A 25,855-nucleotide genomic window follows, 5' to 3' on the forward strand; every position below is an offset into this window, starting at 1 on the left:
ATCACGTTTGCTAAGTTCACTTAGCTGTGGCTGCCATCTTGAATTGTATTAGTTCCAAAAGTTGTAGATGTTCATTCATTGACTGCTTCTAGAGTTTCATGAAAATCTGTCCAGTGGTTTATTAAATAATTTGCTAACTTGACAGACAAATGTGCACGCACGTTCTTGTAAACATACTTTTTGGGGACTTTGCATTGACTTCCATTCATTTTCTACAGCCTAACCCTGACCCTTACCCTGATGCATGCTCAATAATCCAGGTAGAAAAATCCAAAAAAGTTCAATCTGGTCCTCTGGACATTCAAAAAAACAAAAAACAAAACAAAGCAAAAAAATCTAGAAACGTTTCGTCTCTCATCCGAGAGACTTCCTCAGTCTGAGGTGCTGTATTCAGCTCAGTCTCTTAAATAGCACCTTCTCAGAGTGGATCAACCAGTTTGCTGCTGACAACCAAAACCAGCTGATCACATGCTCAAGAAGGACCATCAGCCTAACAATGGATCATTAGCACACTGATGGCTGTTTACTATTCACAGAGGGCTGAGTGATACTAGCAATCACAGCATTGTAAGAGGGGGACAGTTGAACCCGGAGGCTCCACCCCTGTTTAACGATGGACGATTTCTTTTCACAAAGATGGCCTCCTTTACTCCTCTCTCAAACCATCGTTCCTCTCTGTCCAGGAAGTGAACATCTTCATCCTTGAAAGAGTGACCGCTGGCCTGGAGATGAGTGTAGACCGCAGAGTCCTGGCCTGATGATGTTTATCTTCTGTGCTGGTCCATCCTTTTGGCCAGTGGCTGTTTAGTTTCCCCGATGTAAGACTGATCACAGCCCTCCTGACACTGAACAGCATACACAACATTGCTCTGTTTGTGCCGGGGGACTGGATCTTTGGGATGAACCAGTCTTTGCCGTAATGTATTTTGGGGTTTAAAAGCCACTGGGACGTTATGTTTAGAAAATAAACGTCTCAGTTTCTCTGATACTCCCTCAACATACGGAATGACCACTGGTCTGGGTCTGGGTTCCTCCTTTTCACCTGTTGGCTGACTGGAGTCCTGTTTGGGTTTCTTCTCTGCTTTCAGGAAGGCCCAGTTAGGATATCCACATTGCTCTAGAGCCTGTTTTGTGTAGGATTTCTCCTTCTGCCTGGCTCCCGAGCTAGTGGGGACGCTGTCTGCTCTGTGGTACAGAGTCCTGATGACTCCTAACTTGTGCTCCAAAGGGTGATGGACCCTGACCCTTACCCTAAACCTAACCATTACTAGTACATGCCTAACCCTAACACATCCACAGTTCACAACTAAGTCCTAACCTTAACCCCCCAACGAGACTTCTCCTTATGGGGACCTGGCTTTGGTCTCCATAAAGAGCAGTTGGTTCCCACAATGCATGAGTTTTTGGAAAACTGGTTCCTACAAGATAACCTGAAACAAAAATGTGCGTGCACACACGCACGCACGCACACACACACGCACACACGCACGCACGCACACACACACGCACGCAAATGCACTATCTCCCTTTTGCTTTCTGCAGGTGGCAGGTGGAACAAATAAACAAGTGATTAAAGTAGACACTGATAGGGGTACAGCAGTCTTTATAAACGGGTCCTCCAGCTCTTGTGTGCATTAACACTCTTAACGGTGCTTCACATTCTCTACTTATTCGTGATTATTTTCAGGTTTTATTTGTTTCTACAACAAATGAGACATTTGTTAAGCATTTATGAAATTACATCCTTACCTGTAGACATCATTATCTAAGACTGTGCCCTCTGTGAGGTGAGGCCAGGTGGTTGCCAGATGAAGTTCACTTCAAAAGATAAAAAAGGAGACATAATGCTTTATTTTACTAAATAACTTCTGCAGTATAAAACAAATAAACAGTAGAAATGGATCCACAAAAGACCATAGAAATACAGCAACACATAAATGATCATGTCTCAGCCGTACATTTAAAAAAATGGGACATTGTTGACATAAAAACCACAACAATCATGATCTACAGTGGCATATTCATGTGTCTTGACTTTTTAATTTGTACTTACAAATTGCAAAAATAATAATTATTTTATCTGACAGTTTAGTGACAGAAAAAAAAAAAAAACAATCATGCGTAAAGTTAAGGATTATATGTGTATGCTCTACAATGCAAAAGTTTTACATATATTTTGTGTAATTGTTGCTGCCTCTTGGCCAGGTCTTGTACCTTGAAAAAGAGGTTTTTAATCTCAATGGGTTTTTTTAACCTGGTAAAATAAAGGTTAAAAAAATATATATAATTTGTTCATACACACATGTAAATGCATATGTATGGGGGAATTATCATGCCGTTAACGGAGAGCGCACATTTTGTGTTTGAAAGCAGGAATTCATCTCTTTGTTCTCAAAACTTGTAATACTTGGACTCAGAACTTCTGTTCTCTCTCAAAATTTTGTGTTTTCCTACTCGCGCTCAAAACTTCTCTCTGCTTGGATAAAATCTCCGCTCACAAACCTACCTGTCCGCTCTCTCGGAACTAGGACTTTAACAGACTACTCGAGTAATCTACACATCGATTCCTAGGACATCTATCGAGTTTTTTAATTTCACGTCGAGTATTCGTGGTGACGTCATTACATCGCTGTTACGTCATTGCGTCATGTGTCACGTGATCCGCACCAGGTTAGGGTTCCAAAATGGATTCCTCCAAGCAGACAGATGGAGCGGAGCAGGCCCAGTCTTGACAAACAGGTAGAAATGCATCAATAGTATTGAAATATTTCACTAAAGATGAATCTTCCGGTTCAACTACCATAAAGAAACAGAAAATTAATCAATTTCCTGACTGTTTGGAGCTCGTTGCGAACCGGTGTTGTACAAACCGGATTCCAAAAAAGTTGGGACACTAAACAAATTGTGAATAAAAACTGAATGCAATGATGTGGAGATGGCAAATGTCAATATTTTATTCGTAATATAACATAGATGACAGATCAAAAGTTTAATCTGAGTGAATGTAACATTTTAAAGGAAAAATATGTTGATTCAAAATTTCACAGTGTCAACAAATCCCAAAAAAGTTGGGACAAGTAGCAATAAGTGGCTGGAAAAAGGAAATTGAGCACATAACTGTAGTGAACTCGGCCTCCGACCAAAACCTACCTCTGAGGACCTTCATGGGACAGGAACTGTTATTTCATTGATTTGAATCCAGAAATATAAATTAGCTCATCCAGAGACTTTCTAATTGTATCCTGAAGTAATCAATTGAAAGAACACTCTTCTTTTATATTATCATCACTATTTTACAATATCTTGATAAATCAAAAGTGTGTTTAGTTCATACCATTTCTAAATGTTGAAGTGAACCACTCATTTTAAATCAACTGTGAAACAGTATTAATGATTTTTTAATCCTCATTTAAATTAGAAATCAAGTTAAATGTCTATTTTACAAAGTAATTATGCATTTTTGATCTTCTGTCTAAATGAGAAGTAGTGATGTCGGTTGAAAGTCAGAAAGAAGTTATTAGAACGAAGTGTCGTGTTTTTAAACCTAGCAGACGGTAAACAAGAAGCTACTGGCCTCTCTTCCTCCCACTTCGCCATAACATGTCTTCTGTCTGTACGGGATGTTTCTAAAACATTCCTGCTGTTTTCTTGACTTGTAATGACCCTTTGACATCACTAGAACCACCCCCAGTTGGTTGCTTCAACCAATCAGGAAGTCCTGAGGTGACCGGAAGTGAGAACTCTTTAAGAGTCCACACTTCCTGGAACTTCTCAGGTCAATCGGGGCAACTGGGTCTGTCAGTCAGTCTGTCAAGTCTCCTGAGCTCCTCAAGCAGGTCTCTGATGAAGTCTAGTCTTGAACTTAGTCATCGAAGCCTGTGATGGATCCTTCCACATCTGAGTGGAACCTCTTACGGACTCACAGCTTGCTGTGTATCCAACCGGGAGATGAGCGTGTTTGTTGAACGGAGTACCGTCACTACTTCGGACGATTCTCAGCCGTCCTTACCGGAGACGCTGAAAGGTAGCGTTGAAATGGACCCGACACCGGAGCTGATTTATCTACTGCGAAGGTAACGAGTCGTGACGCACTTAGTGTACCGGGGCTGAGCTGGGGTCGGATGAAGGGTGCCATTCCTAGTCAACACACTTTGCCTCATCCATCTTTTCTCTTCATTTAAACTCCTCCATTTCCCATCTTTAAACTCTTCTATTTTGCCAGTAATTAATCTAGAGGCCTTCAGAAATGTCTGTTGTTTTTATTAAATAAAACGTGCCAAGTTTTATTAATCAGAACCAGATCAGCTAATCAAGTGTACAATGTTTTGATGTTAAATTTTGATTCTGTTCAATAAATGACCACATTTATTCTGATGGGTCAAAGAAAATTAACGTCTCATGTCACTGATTAAACAACCTATGCACAGTTACCTCGGTCACATGGCTATAATTTAAATCGAAAAAGAGAGAACCCGTTATTTAAAATATATTGTAGTCAAGGGCAGCTAAAACTTAGCCCTTATAACCCTATATAACGAACAGCTGGAAGACCAATTAACACTAATTAGGTCAATTGACAACATGATTGGGTATAAAAAGAGCTTCTCAGAGTGCCAGTGTCTCTCAGAAGCCAAGATGGTAAGAAAATCATCAATTCCACCATTGTTGAGCAGAAAGATAGTGCAACAATACCAGAATGGTGTTACCCAGTGTAAAATAGCAAAGACTTTTAAGTTATCATCATCAACCATGCATAACATCATCAAAAGATTCAGAGAATCTGGAACAATCGCTGTGCGTAAGGGTCAAGGCCGTAAAACTCTACTGGATGCTTGTGATCTCCGGGCCCTTAAACGTCACTGCACCTCAAACAGGAATGCCACTGTCAAGGAAATAACAGAATGGGCTCAGGAATACTTCCAGAAAGCATTGTACCATGCCATCCACCGTTGCCAGCTGAAACTCTACAGTGCAAACAGGAAGTCATTTCTAAGCAAGCTCCACAAGCTCAGATGTTTGCACTGGGCCAGGGGTCATTTAAAATGGAGTGTGGCAAAATGGAAGACTGTTCTGTGGTCAGATGAGTCACGATTTGAAGTTCTTTATGGAACACTGGGACGCCATGTCATCCGGACCAGAGAGGACAAGGATAACCCAAGTTGTTATCAACGCTCTGTTCAGAAGCCTGCATCACTGATGGCATGGGGCTGCATGAGCGCTTGTGGCATGGGCAGCTTGCATGTCTGGAAAGGCACCATTAATGCAGAGAACTATGTTCAGGTTCTAGAACAACATATGCTCCCATCTAGACGTCATCTCTTTCAGGGAAGATCCTGCATTTTTCAACACGATAATGCCAGACCACATTCTGCAGCAATCACAACATCATGGCTACGTAGGAGAAGGATCCGGGTACTGAAATGGCCAGCCTGCAGTCCAGATCTTTCACCTATAGAGAACATTTGGCGCATCATAAAGAGGTAGGTGCGACAAAGAAGGCCCAAGGCGATTGAACAGTTAGAGGCCTGTATTAGACATGAATGGGAGAGCATTCCTATTTCTAAACTTGAGAAACTGGTCTCCTCTGTCCCCAGACGTCTGTTGAGTGTTGTAAGAAGAAGGGGGGATGCCACACAGTGGTAAAAATGGACTTGTTTCAACTTTTTTGGGATTTGTTGACGCCATGAAATTTGGAAACAACAGATTTTTCCCTTAAAATGATACATTCTCTCAGTTTAAACTTTTGATCTGTGATTTGTGTTCTATTCTGAATAAAATATTAGATGTTGGCACCTCCACATCATTGCATTCAGTTTTTATTCACAATTTGTTTAGTGTCCCAACTTTTTTGGAATCCAGTTTGTATTTATATATATTTTAAGACTTTATAAACCCTTTCCACACTCTTGCAATGTTGTACACACTTAAACCTATGTAATTTTAACAACATAAGTATATGTACTGTACAGTACAACAAAATTTTATATGGGTAATCACCAGCTCTGCAGCTGCAGGCTCAGTTCTGGTCAGGATTGGTTCTGATTCGGCTACACAGTAGCATGACGAGGTCCGCCACCCTGTCCAGGTTCATGTGTGCATGACTTGCATTACAGTATAGGCTTATTGAAAGAAAACTACAAAATGGTGGCGCCTGTCTGAAGCATTTTTTTTTTCCGTTAACTTTTTATCTGTACCGTCCCAATCACAATTAGGGCGGCTGTGGCTGAGTGGTTAGAGCAGTCGTCTTCCAGTGCAAGAGTTGGGGTTTCGAATCCACCAGCAGTCACATGCTGAAGGTCCCTGGGCAAGACACTGAACCCCTCATAGCCTCTGATGTGTGTCCCATCAATGTATGAATGTGATAAAGCTCTGATTAGTCTCTTTAGAATGATTTGTTCAATTATCTTTGTAGAGATCTAGTATAGAGCTGTATGAACGGGTAAATGAGGCACAGATTGTTGTAAAGAGCTTTGAGTATTGCGATAAGATAGAAAGGAGCTGTATAAGTACAGTCCATTTACCATTTACATGAGTAGTATTAAAGTTGATGATTGTGTGTCGTGTACAATCTTATGTTGAAAAACCACGAAAGAGCGAATCCTCGAAAGTCAAACCACGAAGTAGCGAGGGACTACTGTAATGAATTTTTAGAATTGATAAAAACATATTTTTTCACTAAATTGATAAAATCCTACTTTTTTAAGTAGAAGTTGGAGTAGAAAAGCTCTATGTTTGCATGTTAACTTCAAAATGGAAGAAACGTGGCAGTGTTCTTACCTGATTGGCTCCTCACAGGCTCCAAATGGAAGATTTCCAAACTCCACTCCTCCCACCTCACCTCCAAGGACAGTGTCAAAGTCTACAAAAATTAATCAATAAAACAACGCCCCCAGCTCATAAGAAAACATATTTTGTTTTGATAGCAATTCAGGCACACCGCACTGTGGCAGCCTTGCAGTAAAAACTAATTAAAAGGATCAAACTTATTTCATGTGCTTACCAGGAGGCTGCTGGGGCCACGTATGCTGCTGCCAGTCTTGAAGAATATAGGTGAAGCGAATGGCAATGTCAACTGGTGGCAGAGGGAGCAGGTTGCAGCCCTAAGGAGGAGGAGGAAAACACATGCAGATAAAATTTAGATTTATTTAAACCAGGGTCAGTGCAGAAAATAATGCTGCGTGGTAAAAACAAGAAGCCGGTGTACGTCAGCGTTCACTCATTAGTTTTTATTTCATCTGTCTCAAGTTTCACGTCAGTCGAACTCCAACCCAAGTCCTAAAGAAACTGGAGGTAGAGTTAATGTTCAGACGTTGTTGCGACTCCGACTTTGAGATCTCGACAAATCTTGTTTCCATAGCGATTTGACCACATGCTGCACAGAGAGTGGGTCCACTCCCTACTGTTCAGCCAGACATGACAAAAAGTGATGATGAACAGAGGAGGAGGGGTTTATCTTCGTCATGGAGGAAAGGTTTAACGGCTGGAGGAGGTGTCTCATTAAATCGGGGACGAATGATCAGATGCAGAGTTTAATTTGAGCCAGATCCTGCAGGAACAGGTTCTGAGAACTCCACAAGGTGCGTTCCAGTAACTGTTTGCTTAGATCCAGTCACTCTCAGGTCTAATAATAATAAAGTTATGAACATATAAGACTACCTTGAACAAATAAAACCTATACTGGATATGTAATCTGAAAATAATTACATAAAGACTCATTTTAAACATAAGCTTCCTAACATCACATCAGAGCTGTTCCTTCACATTTCCACTTCTGCTCTTAAAACATCTCTGCAGCTAAAAGTTCAAAGTCATGGGCACTTTTATTAAAACACAGAAATATAAAGTTTGTGCTGCACATAAGTTCCTGTGCTTCTGTGAACAATCCGATGTGTGAATCACTGCAGGAGTTATCTGAACTTTCACTGAACTGCAACAAAGAGACGAAGATCTCGGCTCATGAAGCTCTTTGTCGTGCAGTCAGAGTATCTGAAGCCACGTCGGAGCGACCAGGACGCTTTTCTGAACCGAGCAGGATCGACAGCAACTCTTTTCTAAGTCTGTGACAAAGAGCTAAATATTAGGCAGTTTCTTCCAAGTGTGGCCAAAAACAGCTGCACTTGTTGTCCCACGGTGGGCACCTGCCTGACAACAGCCCTCTGATCATTTTATTGAGGAGCTGCAAGTGTTTCATCCACAGTACGGTCTGAGGACGCAGGTGTACTCTGTGGACAGACTGACGTTGAGTTGCTCCGTCTGCGCTTCAACATAGACTGTCCCCACAAAATATTGAACAAATATTGAACAAATATTGAATTAATATGGAATAAATGACGACAGTCTTAAAAGGGCCAGTAAAATCTGATTTTTTTTTTTTTTTTGCAGTAGTCAGTTCCTCGACCCACCTGTCAATCAATCCAGCACGTCAGCAACTGACCAATCAGCAACCTCAATTTGTCCTGAAGTGAACGGCCCTTACTGGCAGCACAATGGCTCAGTGGTTAGCACTGTTGCCTCACAGCAAGAAGATCCTGGGTTCAATTCCCGGTTGGACCTGGGGTCTTTCTGTGTGGCGTTTGTATGTTCTTCTCGTGCTTGCGTGGGTTTTTGGGTTCTCCGGTTTCCTCCCACAGACTAAAAACATGCATGTTAATCTGCCTTCAGGCCCAGGCCTCCCTTGCAAAAGAGATCTGTGATCTCAATGGGATTTGCCTGGTTAAATAAAGGTTAATAAATAATAAATAAATAAAAATACTGCAGAGCTGCAGCGGTGTTGAATTATGAACACTTTGCAGTCAGAAGGATTTCAATAATACAGTTTACTTCTTTTGTTTCATGTTAATCTACTGTAATAATCCTTTGTAAAATACACCAGAATTCAGGAAATGGCATCTACTTTATTCAAAATTCTCTGTGGGAGGACCCCCAGACCCCCCTCCCCCACCTCCACCCACTATTTGTGTTCTGGCATTGTTTGATTTACAAATTAAGCCCTGCTCAGATTATAGTGGAGGTAAACCTGAGCCGGACAGCCGGCATGTGAACAGCCTGATGATGCACTGTTTGAAATGATGTCAACTCAGTTTACTCACAGGGTGCTCCCATCTGTCAATGTGGACTCGAATGGAAAGAAGGTGAGGAACTTCAAGGATTTCTCCATCATCTAATTGGAGTATTTTGCTCCACAGCACTTACTATCTTGGACTTGAAGATGTCCAGAAGGCCAGACAGGTGGTTGTACTGGCTCGATGCCTTCCGCAGTTGGACAATTTCAAAGTTTGTGCGCACACCTGGTCCTTGACACTCTCCAGCGTAAATCCGTCTCCACTTCTGCTGGATCTGCACAAACATCGGAACCTGACTGAAAACAGAACGTAAAAAGGAGGCAGGTATTACTACAAAAACTTTGATGTTAACTTTAGCATTAGAGCAGGAGACAGATGCAGCACAAGTTTACATTTACTCATCGAGAGCGTGAAACTCAAGATTTTTCTTTTTAACTTTCCTCAAACCGTACTTGGTCAAAATACAGTACATTCACCTAATAATTTGAATGAGTCATGCAGAAAGTTAATGCCTCATTAGTGATTATGATTGACTGCAGCTGGTAGTTGTTTGTCAGCTCTCAGAGTATTGACGGATACTTACTGGACCCTTTCAGACAAAAACAAATTGGTTCAAATGTTCAGGATCAACCCAGGAACCATTAAGGCCTGCCAGGAACTGAAAACTGTTGGAACAAGCGTCCCCATCGCTGAAGACAGTTTACATCAACGTGGACTGAGACAGCGCCGACCAGGACAAAAGCAACTCCTTGAAGCTTAACTGAAATCTGAAACTACTTACACAAACAAGCCGAACGCCCTCTGGAGAAAGGTTTTATGGTTAGACGTGACAGAAACTGAGTGGTTTGGCCACACTGAAAAGAGGTGTGTTTGGAACAGTCACAGTGAGGCTTTCAGACATGCGAACACTGTACCAACTGTCCAGCACGGTGGTGGGAGCATCATGTTTCACCTACGTTTTTATTGCTGCTTTAAATTGATCATGAACGGGTCTTTTTTTACAATAAAAAAACTTCTAATATAAAGTGAAACATTTATATTTATATCCTAACAGAGCACTTCACTCTCAGACTGCAGGTTTACTTGTGGTTCCTAGAGATTCCAAAAGCAGAAAGGGAGGCAGATCGTTCAGTTCTCAGGCTCCTCTCTTGTGGAACCAACTTCCAGTTTCTGTCCGTGAGGCTGACACATTGTCCAGTTTTAAGACTGGGATTAAGACTTTAATTTTTGATCAATCCTATAATTGGCTTGGTCTCCTGACCTATCCTTTAGTTATGCTGCTATAGGCTGAGACTAAAGGAGGATAAATTAACCTCCTTTCATCAAATGAATAGTTACAAATGAATAATTTGTATTTGTAATTGTTTCTATCTTAACATGTTTTTATCTTCCCTCCTAGTGAGGACCTGCTCGCCTCCGTTCTGTGTCTCTCCTTCCTGTCCTCTCAAAGCAGCCGGTTGAAGCAGATGGCCTCCTGTCCTGAGCCTGGTTCTGCTGGAGGTTTCTTCTATTATGAGGGAGTTTTTCCTTTCCACTGTCGTCTTTGTGCTTGCTCAGGATGGGAGACTGTGACGAAGTGAAGACAACACAGTCTGCTGGCCTCCTTCATTAGATACATAACTTTACTAATTGGCAGTTATAACGTATGTGAATGTTTCTTGACTTCTGTTGTGACTTGGCGCTATATAAATAAACTGAACTGAATGAAATTTCTAAAAATAAATACCGGTGATAATACATAAATATATGTAATGAAAAATAAGTGACTACAAATACTCACCCTCTTTAAAATGACTGTAGAGATTCAACTGAAAGAGAAGATAATTGAAAAGTACAAGAAGGATTTCCAAAGTCCTAAAGGAGGTTCCAGGAGTTCTGGTAAATCCATCAGTAAGAAATGGAAAGAATACGGGACATGTGCAAATATACCAAGAGCAGGCGGTCCTCACAAATGGAGTGAGCGTGCAAGGAGGACTAATTTATTTTGAGTTTTGTTTTCTCACCGTTTCAAGCTACATGTTTAATTCATATCACAGGAGTCGTTAAACTTTCATCAGACATTAATCCTGGAAGACAAACGGCTACTGGCTAGTTTGGTTTGTGTTCACCACACTGAACATGGAGCAGACAGTAAAGAGCTGTCTGAGGAGCTCAGAGAGAAGATTACATTTTCATGTCGACGGTAAAGACTCGGTGGATCAGTCGGTAGAGCTGCTGCCTCTCAGCAAGCAGGTCCCCGGTTCAAATCCTGGCCAGGGGCCTTTCTGGGTGCAGTTTGCATGTTCTCTCCGTGCATGCGTGGGTTTTCTCTGGGTACTCCAGTTTCCTCCCACAGACCAAAAACATGCATGTTAGACTGACTGGTAACTCTAAATTGTCTCTAGGTGAGAGAGAGAGAGTGAATGGATGTTTGTCTCATTTGTCTCTGTGTCCCTGTGATGGACTGGAGACCTGTCCAGGGTGTCCCCCGCCTCTCACAGTGCTGGCTGGACATGGGCACCATGACCCCGTAATTCGAAAAGGAAGTGGGCAAAAATAATGGATGGATGAAGGTAAACCACCTTCAACCAACTTCATTTTCCTCTGACTACAGCTGATGATATTATTAAAAAGGAGAAAGATCATGGAATCGTGGCCAACTTCACAGAACGCAAGAGGAACTGCGACCCCAGGTTGATCAGATGGACAGTGCTGATGGTAAAAAATAGAGCCAAGGAGCCAAACAAAATGATTCAAATGTCACTTTCTGATCATACCATCAGTCACAATTTGAATCATATTGAGCTCCGTGTAAGAAAACCAAGGAGGCTCCGCCTCTGACAGAACAAGACGCAACATTATACGCCCGTCGACAGCTATCTATATCGATCAATCTATAATAAAGGTTTTAATAAAAGTATCCGTCTGTTTATTTTTGGATAGAGTCACTCACCAACCACTGTTAGCCAGAGAGATGGAGATGGAACTGAGCAGCAAATTGCATTTGGACTCACTGATGACGGCTTCACAGTTTGTTCCTGGGGTGATGACCACAAACTCTCGCAGGCCGTACCTGTCATCACAAACACTATTTCATCAGAACATTCACAAGAAAACCCACAGAACGTTTATTTCTCACAACATGTAAACATGTCAAACTGTAACTACACACACAGACAGTGCTGTGACTGAGCGGCATTACTGCCCACCACAGAAAAGGCAGATGTGTATTTGACCCTATCTGTTAGCAAAATATCTCATGTGGTGTGGTAGCAGCTCAGAGTCATTTCCCCACTCTAAGTGCTTCTCATTGCACAAGAGCTTAGGTTAAAACTTGGCACTAGCTGTTGAATTGGGTTGAGTCCAGAAGTTGATGTGGTGCAGACGTACATAAAATGATAACTATTTAAGTTTTATTAAAATCTGTTCATTGGTCCATGAGATATTTTACTAACGCAACCAAGAAATAGGCACTCACAGACATGAGTGATACTAAACTCACCACCGGACAAGGCAGTGGGCTCGAGGGGGGAAATCATTGTGCATGTACAGAAGATCCTGCATAGCTGAGGGTAACGTATCTGGATGCAAAAACAAACTTTGTGTCAAAGATTTGTGCAGGTACAGACAAGTTATACATTTATTTAATGTAAACACAAGAAACATGTGAGAGAGACTAGATGTTAATACACTGCCTGGCCAAAAGAAAGTCACCACCTGGATTTCACTAATCAAACAGGTCCGAGCCTCCTGTTGGATAATTACTGCATGGACTATTATGTTTCAGCTGCAACAAGCTATTTAACCCCAACTGGTGCAATGAGTTGCTTCTCATTTCTTAAACAACCATGTCTAAAGACACATGGCGTGGTCGTGGAAAAGATGTCCGTCTGTTTGAGAAGGGTCAAATCATTGGCATCAAGCAGAGAAAACTTCTAAGAGATTGAAGAAACTAATAAAACTGGGTTAAGAACTGTCCAACGCATTATTAAAAACTGGAAGGATAGTGGGGACCCATCGTCTTCCAGGAAGAAATGTAGCCGGAAAAAATCCTGAATGATCGTGATCAGTGCTCACTTTCATTCAACCTTTATTTAGACAGGTTAATCCCATTGAGCCTCGAGGACTCATTTACAAGAGAGACCTGATTTCAACAAAGAGTGATGACAACAATGGACAACAACGACAACAATAGACAGTTATAAAAAGGCATACAGATTTTTTTGTTTGTTTGTTTTTTACAAATAAGATGGCTAAAAAAAGGTAACAAAAAACAGCTAGATTATAAGGCGAATGTAGAAAACTAAAAACAGGAAAAAACAGAACACTTAAACATTTGGTGAAATCAAATGGAAGAAAAACAACAGTAGCGCTCAGGGCTGTGTTTAATAGAGAAAGTAAGAACATTTCCACATGTACAATGTGAAGAGAACTCAAGGGATTGGGACTGAACAGCTGTGTAAAACCACAAATCAGTGAGGCTAAGTGGAAACAAGGCTTCAATTTGCTAGGGAGCATAAAGATTGGACTCTGGAGCAATGGAAGAAGGTCATGTGGTCTGACGAGTCCAGATGGACCCTGTTCCAGAGTGATGGTGCATCAGGGTAAGAAGAGAGGCAGGTGAAGTGATGCACCATCACGCCTGGTAGTCTAGTCATCAATGAAAGATCTTGGTGAAAAATTAATGCAACACTGGATGAAATAGATCTTGTGACATTGAAGAAGTTTATTGAAACTGTGCCACAGTGAATACATGATGTGATCAAAGCTAAAGGTGGTCCATCGAAATATTAGTGAGAGACCTTTTTTTTTGGTGGCAACTTTTTTTGGGGCCAGGCAGTGTATAATGTGCTAAGGGGAAAAAAAAAGAAACTATTTTATTAATATTTAATCAACTCAACTCAATAATTTATTCTGCTTAATTAATTATTTCATATTTATATTTAAACTGAGAACATTCAGAGTATTACACATTAATCTTAAATATTTTTTACTACAGCTTCTGGTCAACTCCTGACTTAACCTCAATTTTTAGTACTTTCGATACACTCATTCTTTCGGTCACTACCCAGAGCTCGTAACCACAGGTGAGGGTAGGAAGGTAGACCGACCAGAAAACAGAGAGCTTTGCCTTACAGCCCAGCTCTCACTTCACCACAATAGACCGGTACAGAGTCCACAATACTGCAGATGCTGCACCAATCCGACTGGCAATCTCACGCTCCATTCTTCCCTCACGAACAAAACCCCAAGATACTTGAACTCCTCCACTTGAGGCAGAACCTCACCCTCGACCTGAAGAGAGCAACCCACCCTTTTCCAGTTGAGGACCATGGCCTCAGATTTGGAGGTGCTGATTCTCATCCCAGCCGCTTCACACTCAGCTGCGAACTGCTCCAGTGAGAGCTGAAGATCACAGCACAATGACGCTAACAGGACCACATCATCTGCAAAGAGCAGAGATGGAATCCTGAGGTCACCGAACCAGAAACCATCTGCCCACTGGCTGCACCAAGAAATTCTGTCCATAAAAGTTATGAACAGAATCGGTGACAACGGGAGGCCCTGATGGAGTCCAACTCCCACCCTGAAGGGGTCCGACTTACTACCGGCAATGCGAACCAAACTCTCGCACCACTTGTATAGGGCCAAAACAGCCCGTAGAAACAAGCCCCCAATCCCATACTCATGGAGCACCCCCCACAGTGTACTTCGAGGAACACGGTTGAATGCCTTCTCCAAGACCACAAAGCGCATGTAGACTGAATGGACAAACTTCCATCGAGGACCCTAGTGAAGGTAAAGAGCTGATCCAGGGTTCCACGGCCAGGATGGAACCCGCATTGTTCCTCCTGGATCTGAGGCTCGACCAACGATCCAACTCGTTTCTCCAATACTCCTGAACAAATCTTACCAGGGAGGCTAAGGAAAGTGATGCCCCTATAATTGTAGCACACACTCCGGTCCCCCTTTTTGAAAACAGAAACCACCACCCCAGTCTGCCAGTCCAGTGGCACTGCCCCCGATGTCCACGAGACGTTACAGAGGCGTGTCAACCAAGACAGCACCACAACATGCAAAGCCTTAAGGAAATCAGGGTGAATCTTATGCACTCCCGGAGCCCTGCTGCCTCTGAGATTTTTAACTACCTCGGTGACCTCAGCCACGGTTATGGACGGATAACCCCAAAGTTCCTTGACTCAGCTTCCTCCATGGAAGACGTGCTGGCGGGATTGAGAAGGTCCGAGAAGTATTCCTTCCACCTCCCACCAACATAACTGGTTGAAGTCAACAGCACCCCACATTCACTGAACATAGTGTTAGTAAAGAGCTGCTTTCCCCTCCTCAGCCGTCTGATGGTTTGCCAAAATCTCCTCGGAGCCGACAAAGTGTCTCTATCCAGGGTCTCACCAAACTCCTCCCACATCCGAGCTTCTGCCTCAGCAACAGCCGCTGTGGAGCGGTGGGTCCCCCCCCCAGTACTCCTCAGATGCCGCCGGCGTCCCACTGGCCAACAAGGCCTGATAGGACTCCTTCAGCTTGACAGCTTTCATGACCCAGGGTGTCCACCACTGAGTTTGTGGATGGCCACCGCAAGAAGCACCGACAACCTTGCGGCCACAGCTCAAGGCAGCCACCTCAACAAGCAATGCGCAGAACATGGCCCACTCAGACTCAATATCCCTCACCTCAGCTGGGATGTGGTTAAAGCTCTCCCGGAGGTGTGAGTTGAAGATCTTTCTGACAAGTTCTTCTGCCAGGCGTTCCCAGCAAACCCTCACTACACATTTGAGTCTACCGGGTCTGTCCAGCATCTTCCCCCATCATCTGATCCAATTCACTACCAGGTGGTGATCAGTTGACAGCTCAGCTCCTCTCTTCAACTAAGTGTCCAAAACAAACGGCCGCAAATCAGATTACACAACTGTGAAGTCAATCATCGATCAACAACCTAGGGCGTCCTGGTGCCAAGTGCACTTATGGACACCCTTATGTTTGAATATGGTGTTCAAGATGGACAAACTATGACTTGCACAGAAGTCCAACAACAGAACACCGCTCAGGTTCAGATTAGAAAGGCCGTTCCTCCCAATCACGCCCCTCCAGGTCACACTGTCATTACCCACGTGGGCATTGAAGTCCCCCAGCAGAATAGAGGAGTCCCCAGCTGGCACACCTTCCAGCACCCCTGCCAAGGACTCAAAGAAGGCTGGATACTCTGAACTGCAGTTCAGCGCATAGGCAAAAACAACAGTCAGAGCTTGTCCCCCCACCCGAAGGCAAAGGGAATCCACCCTCTCATCTACCGGGGAAAACTCCAACACACAGGCACCAAGTCAGGGAGATACAAGTAGACCCACACCAGCTCGATGCCTCTCACCATGGGCAATTCCAGAGTGGAATAAGGTCCAGCCCCTCTCAAGATCGGTTCCAGAGCCCATGCTGTGCGTCCAGGTGAGCCCAACTATATCTAATCGGTGCCTCTCAACCTTGCACACAAGCTCAGTCTCCTTCCCTGCCAGAGAGGTCACATTCCATGTCCCAAGAGCCAGCTTTGGTAAGCCAGGGTCAGAGCGCCAAGGTCCCCACCTTCGGCCACTGCCCATGGCATCACGCACCTGACTTTTATGGCCCTTCCTGCAGGTGGTGGGTCCAAAGGAAGGCAAACGCATGCTGCTCCTTCGGGCTGAGCCCGACCGGGCCCCGTGGGTAGAGACCCGGTCACCAGGTGCTCGCTGACGAGCCCCTCCCCCAGGCCTGACTCCAGGGTGGGGCCCCGGTACCGGTAACCCCTGTCTGGGCAAGGGACACTGAGTTTCTTGTTTTTTCCTGTCCATACAAGTCTTGTGAATCACTCTTTGTCTGGCCCGTCACCTACGACCAATCTGCCTTGGGAGACCCTACCAGGGGCAATTGCCCCGACAGCATAGCTCCTAGGATCATTCAGGCGCACAAACTCCTCCACCACGATAAAGTGGCGATTCAAGGAGTTGATAACTAGCATTTATTTGAACTTAGTAAGGTTTACAAAATGCTCATTTCTTCATCATTTATATATACTTTCCATGTAGGTAAGTAAGTGCTCTGTGTTGTCATCATTGTATGTTCCCATACAATGGTGAAATTAGTTCTCTACATTTAACCCATCGCGGAGCAGTGGGCAGCTATACAAGTACCCGGGGGAGCAATTAAGATGCCATTACTGGGAATTACTTGGGGTTTCAACTTTCTAATTGTAAATAATTAGAAGGGCATTCTTCCTTTTTGACAAACTTATTTTCAGAAATTTAGATTTTTATATTTTTCATACACTTTCTTCTTCTTTACAGTTATCCAGACCAGAAAATGGCACAAATAAATACCATTCTTTTCAAGACTGTATAGAACCCCTGTCCTAGAGGCAGGAGCCCTTTATAGTGGAAGATTATCTACTGGGAATGTGAAGGGAGCCATCAGTCTGTCGAGGAACACATGCAACATCTAATACATCAACTATTCTTTGGGAATTAAAAAAAAAACTGGACAGAAAAAAGCACTAAAGAAAATACAGCTGCAAATACAAATGAAGCCTAAAAAGAAAAATAAGCTAATGAGTGGAAGTTTTGTTGAAAATATTAAATTTTCTGACATATTCCAACATTACTGTACCTTCCTCAGCCTTGTCCTCAACTTCTTCCTCCTCACATTCTTGTTTCAGAAAATGGTGGGTGATGTAGAACTTAAAATCTGCAAAATGTATATCCTTCGACTCTTCTTCCCAAATGCCACTAGTGTATTCACCCTGTTTAAATAGCATGACATGATTAACAACATTAACAGGCATAATCTGTAAAAGACATATGAATAAAAAAACGCTAATTCAAACAAAAAAGATGACCTTTTTTGAAGCCCTATTTTCCACAGAGTTTTCCGTCAGCCTCCAGTCAGTGAGCACCTCCTCAACTCTGGACACAAACCTAACAGAACAGAACAGAGTGAAATTCAGAAGCAGGAATTACAGATGTGTACATCCAAAATAAATTACTTCCAATAATGTCTCACACAGTCTTAAAATCAATCACCAATATCAGTGTGTTAACCTCTGCAGCCAAAGGAAAGCAACAACACATCATGATACTGCCATTACCATGTTTCACTGGTGGTGTTCTTAGGTGATGCACAGCAGTTTCTGAGCCACTCATAACTTTTAATTGTGCCTCAAAGATTAAAGTTTAGTTTCATCAAACCGAATTATAGTTCCATGTGTTTTTTTACATGTTACATTAAAGTTGGCCTAAGTTTCAATATTTTATGTCATAGTCTTCTTTACAACACAAAAAACACATTTTCCATGACTGTATATCGCAGCCACAGCCAGGAGCCGCTGGTCATAATCTTATGGCTGGTTTGGCATGTTTTGAGAGCCAAGTTCTCACAGGCTGAAACTTGTTGGAGGCGATAAAAACCCAAATGAGTGAATGGAGGCATCTCAACATCATGACAACAGCATACTTCAAAGACTCATGCAGCTTAATAACGACAGCAACATGTTAAATAACTACCTGGTAATTTGTGAAATTAAACAGTTTTTGAATGGTTAGCTTACCGTTCCCATTCAGAAGCGGTGGTAAAATCAGTAATCTCAAACACTTCGGACTCAGGCTGCGGAAGGAGGAATTTGTCATTTTTCTTATCATAAATTATTTTACAATTTGTTGAGGAAGGTATTTGTTTCAAATAGGGCAAGTTGTGGTGTTTTAATACGGACAACAAACTCACATCATCGTCAGCTGGCATGATTGTTAGCCTGTGATGTTGACGTTTCTTCTTCTTCTTCTCCTTCTTCTTCTTCTTCTTCAGTTTTATTGGCGGTTGGCAAACAACTTATGGTGTGCATTACCGCCACCGACTGGTATGGAGTGTGGGTCAGAATGCTTTTTAAAATAAATAAATAAATAAAATAAATAAATTCTATTTACTTGTGTATGTGTTGTCTGTCCTAATCATATCCTATTGATCAGCTTTGTTTTAATGAAGAACCTTATCAAAATGTTTACACTTTTACTCCCTGACTCTTTCTGTAGTATGTTTGTGATATTTAATGTTTCTTTAATCTTTCTAAGTTCCTCCATCATGTGTCTTCTTTCTCTCTCATATCTCTGACAACTTAAAATCACATGCTCTATTGTTTCTGTCTCTCCACAATACTGACAATTTCCTGTTTCGTGTTTATGTAGTGTGAATAATGTGTTGTTCAGTCCAGTGTGTCCAAATCTCAGTCTTGTTACTAATCTCTCTTCTCTTCTGTTTCTCCCTCCTGTTCTCATCTCTCCCACTCTTCTTTGGATCTTATAATACCATCTTCCTTTGTTTTCTTCATTCCATTCTTTCTGCCACTTTTCCTTCAGTTTTTCTTTAACCATGCTTCTTGCTTCTGATTTGCTTGTAGTTATTATAAAGTTAACTTGTTGTTTTGTTGCTCTTTTTGCTTCCCTGTCTGCTGCTTCATTTCCTTCAACCCCAGTGTGTGATGGTACCCACAGAAATACGACTTCCAAACCCATCATCATTATTCTGAATAATGTTTGCTGGATTTCTAATAAAATGTCTGGTCTGCTGTCTGAGTGGCTGTGCTGTAAGCTTGTAAGTGATGAACTTGAATCTGAACATACTATTGTTTTTAATGGTCTGACATCTTCTATCCATTGTACCGCCAATAACACTGCCAACATTTCCCCGGTGTATACTGACAATCCATTTGTAATACGTTTAACTTGTTTCTTATGGAACTCTGGTATGATAATTGCTATTCCTATTTTCCCTGTTGTGTCTTTTGATGCGTCTGTGTAAATCTGAACATAACCATAATAATTATTTATATATTTCTGTACTGTATAGGAGTTAAAAGTGATTTTTTTATCTTTTTTCTTTTCCATAAGTGTAAAATCTACTTTTGCAGATGGTAGTATCCATGGTGGTATTGTTGGTAACGGTATTATTGGACTTATTGTTAGGTTTCTTATTTGAACTTCTTGTATCTTCTGATCGATTATCCAACCGAAGCTTCCTGTTTCTCTCTTTGCTTTTTCCCAGCATGGTTTTAAAATGTCTAAAGTTGGATGATCCGGGTTATTTCCTTGTAAGTTGATCCAGTAATGAATTGCTAGCTGTGTTCTTCTCATTTCTAAAGGCATCTCTCCCATCTCTACTTTAAGTGCTGCGGTTGGGGTGGTCCTGAATGCTCCTGTACAAATTCTTAGTGCTTGATGTTGTATATTGTCAAGTTTCTCCAGATGTGTTTTTGCTGCAGATCTATAGATTACACTTCCATAATCTATAGTTGACCTGATCAGCCCGGTGTATATTCTCTTTAATGCTGTTCTGTCTGCTCCCCATTCATTTCCCGCCAAACATCTCATAATATTTAAGACCCTTTTACATTTATCAATAATTTTCTGAATGTGAATATTCCATATTACTTTTTCATCAAACCACATTCCCAAAAACTTTATACTCTTAACTTGTTCTATTTCTTGATTGTATAGTTTTAGTTTTTTGACTTCTGTAATTCTTTTCCGTGTAAATATCATTGCCTTTGTTTTTGTCACTGAAAATTTAAACCCCCACTTTATTGCCCATCTTTCTATTTCATTAATAGCCTTCTGTATTTTTTCTACTGTGACTTCTATATTTCTTCCTTTTTTCCAAATTGCCCCGTCGTCTGCAAAGAGTGAACAGCCCATTCCCTCCTCTATTTCTGCAAAAACATCATTTATCATTAAAGAAAACAATAAGGGACTTATGATGCTGCCTTGTGGTGTTCCATTTTCTACACCATATTTCTCAGAATATTCTTCTCCTATTCTAACTTGTATTGTTCTTTTTGATAAAAAGTTTTTGATCCATTTAAACATTTTCCCTGTAATACCTAATTTCTTTATTTTAATTAACAACCCTTCAACCCACAACATATCATATGCTTTTTCAATATCAAAGAACACCGCCACCACACTATCTTTATTTATCTGCGCTTTTCTGATTTCATGTTCTAACCGTAAAGCTGAATCATATGTATTACGCCCTTTTCGAAACCCACTTTGATATTTAGATATATATCCATTACTATTTAAATAATATGTTAATCTCTCATTAATCATTTTTTCCATTATCTTACATATGTTTGATGTTAGCGCGATTGGTCTGTAATTTTCCGGTTTAGTGTTGTCTTTTCCTGGTTTTGCTATGGGTATGATGACTGACTCCTTCCAGCTCTGAGGCAGTTCCCCCTCCTCCCAAACTTTATTGTACAGCTCTAAAATGATTTCTTTGGATGGTTCACTGAGATGATCTATCATTAAATACCAGATCTGATCTTTTCCTGGTGCTGTTGTCTTGGTTTTTCTCAGAGCTCTGTTTAGTTCATCTTTTTTAAATGGTGCGTTCAATAAATTATCATTTACTTCACTACTCTGTTGTAAATATTTATACTTTAGTTTTGTGGCTTCCCTCCCTTTCTTTTCCTCCTCACTGATGTTATTTGAACTATGAGTCTTTCTAAAGGTTTCAGCTAACATTTCAGCTTTATCTTTATCTTTAATCATCGCTCCTTTATCTGTGTTCAATACTGGGTATACATATTCTTTCCTGATGCCATTCATTCTTTTAATCACTTTCCAGATTTTATCAAGTTTAGTCTCTTTCCCTATAGTGTCACAGAATTTTCTCCAGTAGTTTCTTTTTGCCTCCTTTATTATCCTCCTTACCATCGCTTGTTCTCTTTTATAATCTATTAAATGTTGATAAATAGGATTCTTTTTAAGTATTTTAAAGGCTTTATTTCTTGACTTGATTGCATTATTACATTCGTTTGTCCACCACGGTACTATTTTTCTTTCTTTCCTTCCTCCTCCTTTCTTCACTGAATGTTCTATTGCCTCTAGAATAACCCTACAAATATTTGAATTTATATTATTTACATCTGCTGTCATGTCAATTTTTTGTAATTCTTGTTCACTGATATACTTAAATTTATTCCATTCTGCTTTGCTGAAATTACATTTTTTATTCCCCTCTACTTTGCTGCTTTCTGGTTTTATTTGTATTTTAATCTTAATTGGGTAATGATCGCTTCCATTTGTTGTATTCTTATCAATATCCCATTCACAACTGACAGCCAGTGAGTTTGATACTAGTGTTAAATCAATTGCTGATTCTTCTCCTGTTCTAACGTTGATTCTGGTTCCTCTTCCATCATTAAGACACACTAGGTTTTTTAATTCCATCAATTCTTCAATTTTTTGACCGTTTTTATCATTACTTTTACCCCAGAGTGTACTATGAGCATTGAAATCCCCACACCAGATTACCTTTCCTTCTAAATATCCCATTATTTCTTCCATTGATTCAATTGTTATATTTTTACAAGGATTATAGAAATTTATTATTTTATATTTTCCATCTTTGTCCCATATTTCCACCACTATATATTCTAAATCTACTCCTTTTCTTAATATTTGATATTGTGTTCCTTGTTTTATAAATATTGCACACCCTCCTCCATTTCCCTCTTGCCGATCCCTTCTGATGCTCTCATACCCTTTAATTACAAATTCTAATGTTGCTTTTAACCATGTTTCCTGTATACATATTATTTCTGGTTTTTCTTCTAATTTTTCAATATATCCCTTAAATTCTTGTCCATTTGCAATAAGACTTCTGGCATTCCATTGTAGTATTAACATCTGGGTTTATCGCCCAGTGTTACCGGTCTCCCATCTATTTCCAGCCCTTTGTTTATGTTTTCCCAAGACGCCTCTTTGACTCCCAGAAACTTTTCTGCCCCCCTTGCTATTATTTTAATCTTCTCTGTTCTGTGCTTAGCCTGATCTGTGCAGTTGATGACATATGCTATGAATAAAATGAGTTTTTCTACTGACAGTGTGATGTTTTCCTCTGTTTGCAGTTTGGTTTGTTGTGGAACTTGATTCTCTGACTGGTCTGCTTCTCCTTTCTTTTGTCCCTGAACACTCCTGACTGCTTCAGTGTAGCTAATATTTTTAGTCATTTTGATTTGTTGTATTTCTACCGCTCTCTTTCTCACCTCACATTTTCCAGAGTTAGCTCTATGTTGACCCCCACAGTTACAGCACTTTTCTTGTTTGTCCTCTCTGCATTCTTCTATCCTGTGCTCCTCTCCACATTTAGGACACCTCTGCTTGCCTTTACACACCGCTGCCATGTGTCCATACCTCTGACATTTGTAGCATCTGAGTGGTGGGGGGATAAAAGGCCTGACCGGGAAACTCATAAATCCTATTTTTATTTTATTTGGCATTATTGTTTCGGAGAACTCTATTAAAATAGACATGCTTCCCACTCTTTCTCCATCAACTGTTCTCATTAATCTCTTTAAACTGTTCACCTTTACTCCGACAATGCTTCGTTTTAATTTATCCAAATCCTCCTCCACTGGTATTCCTGTAATCACTCCCTTCAGTACTTTATTTTCTCCAACATTGTGTTTCTCAATCACCACCTTTTTGCAGATATTATCAACTTGTAATGCTTTGTTTTTCTGTTCTTCAGTTTTGCAGATTATCAGTAAGTTTCCATCCCTCAACACCTTCACCATTTCTACCTCTCCTATTTTCTTTTTTATTTCTTTAGATATTATAATTGGGCTTAAGTATACCTGATTTTCCTCCCTCTTAAACTTGAGAATTATTTTAAATTCCTCCCTCACGACCTTCCTACGAATTGTTCTTTCTTCGTCTGAACTATTTTCCTCTAATTCTCTTTTATTTCCTTGACTATCTAACACCCTCCCACCTTCCTTCGCATCTCCGCCGCTTCCTCGACCTTGTCCTTTTCCTCTTCTTACTTGCGTCCAATCCTCTAACATCATGTCCTCCTCGTTATCTCCTACCTGGTTTGCCATTCTGACCCAGTCACATTCCAGCTTATGCCAACCGTCCACTCCAAAATCCACAATTTTCCGTCAAAAGTTTGTCCGTCCAAGTTTGAATTTCGCGCTCCACCCTTGCCAACCGAGAGTGGAAGTCTTCTCTTCTTCTTCTTCTCCTTCTTCTTCTTTTTCTTCTTCTTCTTCTTCTAGTATTGTTTTATGGCGGTTGGCATACCAATTGTTAGGTGCATTACCGCCACCTACTGAGCTGGAGTGTGAGCAGGAGATATACAGGCAACAAACAAAAAATAATAAAAAATATATATATATAAAAAATAAAATAAAATAAATAAAAAAATTCTGTGAAATAACTTAACCTTTATACCTCATCTAAATTCTATCTATTAAATTTGTTTGTTTCAAGAAAATAATAATTTGATTTTTGACTTTATTATCATTACTACTAAAAATGTTATTAATTGTAAATTTTATATTCATTTTATCCATTTCTTTTTGGAAACTTCTTCTTTCAAATTCATATCCAGTACATTCCATAAAAACATGTTGTACTGTTTCAGGGAGATTACATTTGTCTCATAGTCCCGTTGCATGTTTTCCTATAACTTTAAGTGATTTATTGAGACCTGTATGTCCTATTCTGATACGGGTCATTATTGTTTCTAGTTTCTTATTCCTTCCTGCTTTCTTTGTACATCCTACCTTTTTCTGAATGTTATACAAATGTCGTCCTGTATCATTTATGTCCCAATTTTCCTGCCAGACCTTCCCAACATATCTATTTATTATCATTTTACACTCAGCTTTACTTAATGGAATTTTATAGTTTATATTTTTAGATTTTAATGCCTGTTTTGCAAGAATGTCTGCACCTTCATTGCCTTCCACTCCCACATGTGCTGGGATCCAAACGAAATCTACTGATATTTCCCTCAAGTGAAGTTTATATAGAATGTGGTAAATTCTGTCAATTATATCTTGTCTTTCTGATTTGCTTGATTTGATGCTTAATAAGGCTGCCATACTATCAGATGCAACTACTTCTTCTTCTTCTTCTATATATATATATATTTTTTTTTTTTTACTTTTATTGACGCTTGGCATCCATCTTACGGTGCATTTACCGCCACCTACCAGACTGGAGTGTGGTCTTCAGGTATGTCAGAGAAAATGTAACTACTTTCAACAAAGTGTATAAATTCATATCCTAACCCTCTCTTATCTACCTGTATGTAAGTTTATGCATGCCTCTGTATACTCATAAATTTAATACACAATTCTAAATACGATTTATTAATCCTGTGTTATTTAAAAACCTAAATAATTGTTTTTTTTAACATAGTTTGACTTGTTTTCTAATAGATTGGTCATAGTCAGTCCTATATTATTTCTGCTTAACGACAACCTTAACAGCTGACGTTCCTCTGAATATTTCTCACACTTTAGCAGAACATGCTCTACTGTTTCCATCTGACTACAATGATCGCAGATCCCATTTTCATGCTTTCTTATTTGTAAGAGAGAACTATTAAGCCCAGAATGCCCTATTCTAAGTCTTGTCAGAATTACTTCCTCCTTTCGCCTTCTGTTCAAACCCTTATTATCCCCCACATTCTTTTGAATTGCATATAGTTGTCTTCCGTTATCATTGTTATCCCATTGCTCCTGCCCAGTGGCGCAAAAAGCGGGTATGCAGCGTATGCAACGCATAGGGGCGCTGCACTGCAGGGGGCGTCAAAACCCTCTGTAGAAAAAATGTTTTTCTAGTAGGCATTTTCTAAATGATCAATAACAGGGGAACAGCACTGATTAGGCGCCCCTCTGCTCCTTCACCTCCCCTCTGCTCCTTCACCTCCCCTCTGCTCCTTCACCTCCCCTCTGCTCCTTCACCTCCCCTCTGCTCCTTCACCTC

General features: G+C 40.7%; 1 protein-coding gene across 1 annotated transcript in view; it reads right to left on the bottom strand.

Annotated features, from left to right (window-relative positions):
• rab3gap1 (RAB3 GTPase activating protein subunit 1) overlaps nucleotides 1-18,873 on the bottom strand; it is a gene marked incomplete in the record, with an annotated part of 141,990 nt that extends 123,117 nt beyond the window's left edge. Inside the window, 10 exon segments of the mRNA XM_037691724.1 lie at nucleotides 1,750-1,818; nucleotides 6,778-6,859; nucleotides 7,001-7,100; nucleotides 9,193-9,358; nucleotides 11,995-12,114; nucleotides 12,544-12,622; nucleotides 17,691-17,823; nucleotides 17,920-17,998; nucleotides 18,628-18,683; nucleotides 18,801-18,873. Coding sequence (XP_037547652.1) covers nucleotides 1,750-1,818; nucleotides 6,778-6,859; nucleotides 7,001-7,100; nucleotides 9,193-9,358; nucleotides 11,995-12,114; nucleotides 12,544-12,622; nucleotides 17,691-17,823; nucleotides 17,920-17,998; nucleotides 18,628-18,683; nucleotides 18,801-18,818 — 902 coding nt within the window.
• Between the last annotated feature and the right edge of the window lie 6,982 nt (nucleotides 18,874-25,855).

Source organism: Nematolebias whitei, chromosome 17 (genome assembly GCF_014905685.2).
Source record: "Nematolebias whitei isolate Nwh7 chromosome 17, NemWhi1, whole genome shotgun sequence".
In the NCBI taxonomy this organism is placed as follows: domain Eukaryota; kingdom Metazoa; phylum Chordata; class Actinopteri; order Cyprinodontiformes; family Rivulidae; genus Nematolebias; species Nematolebias whitei.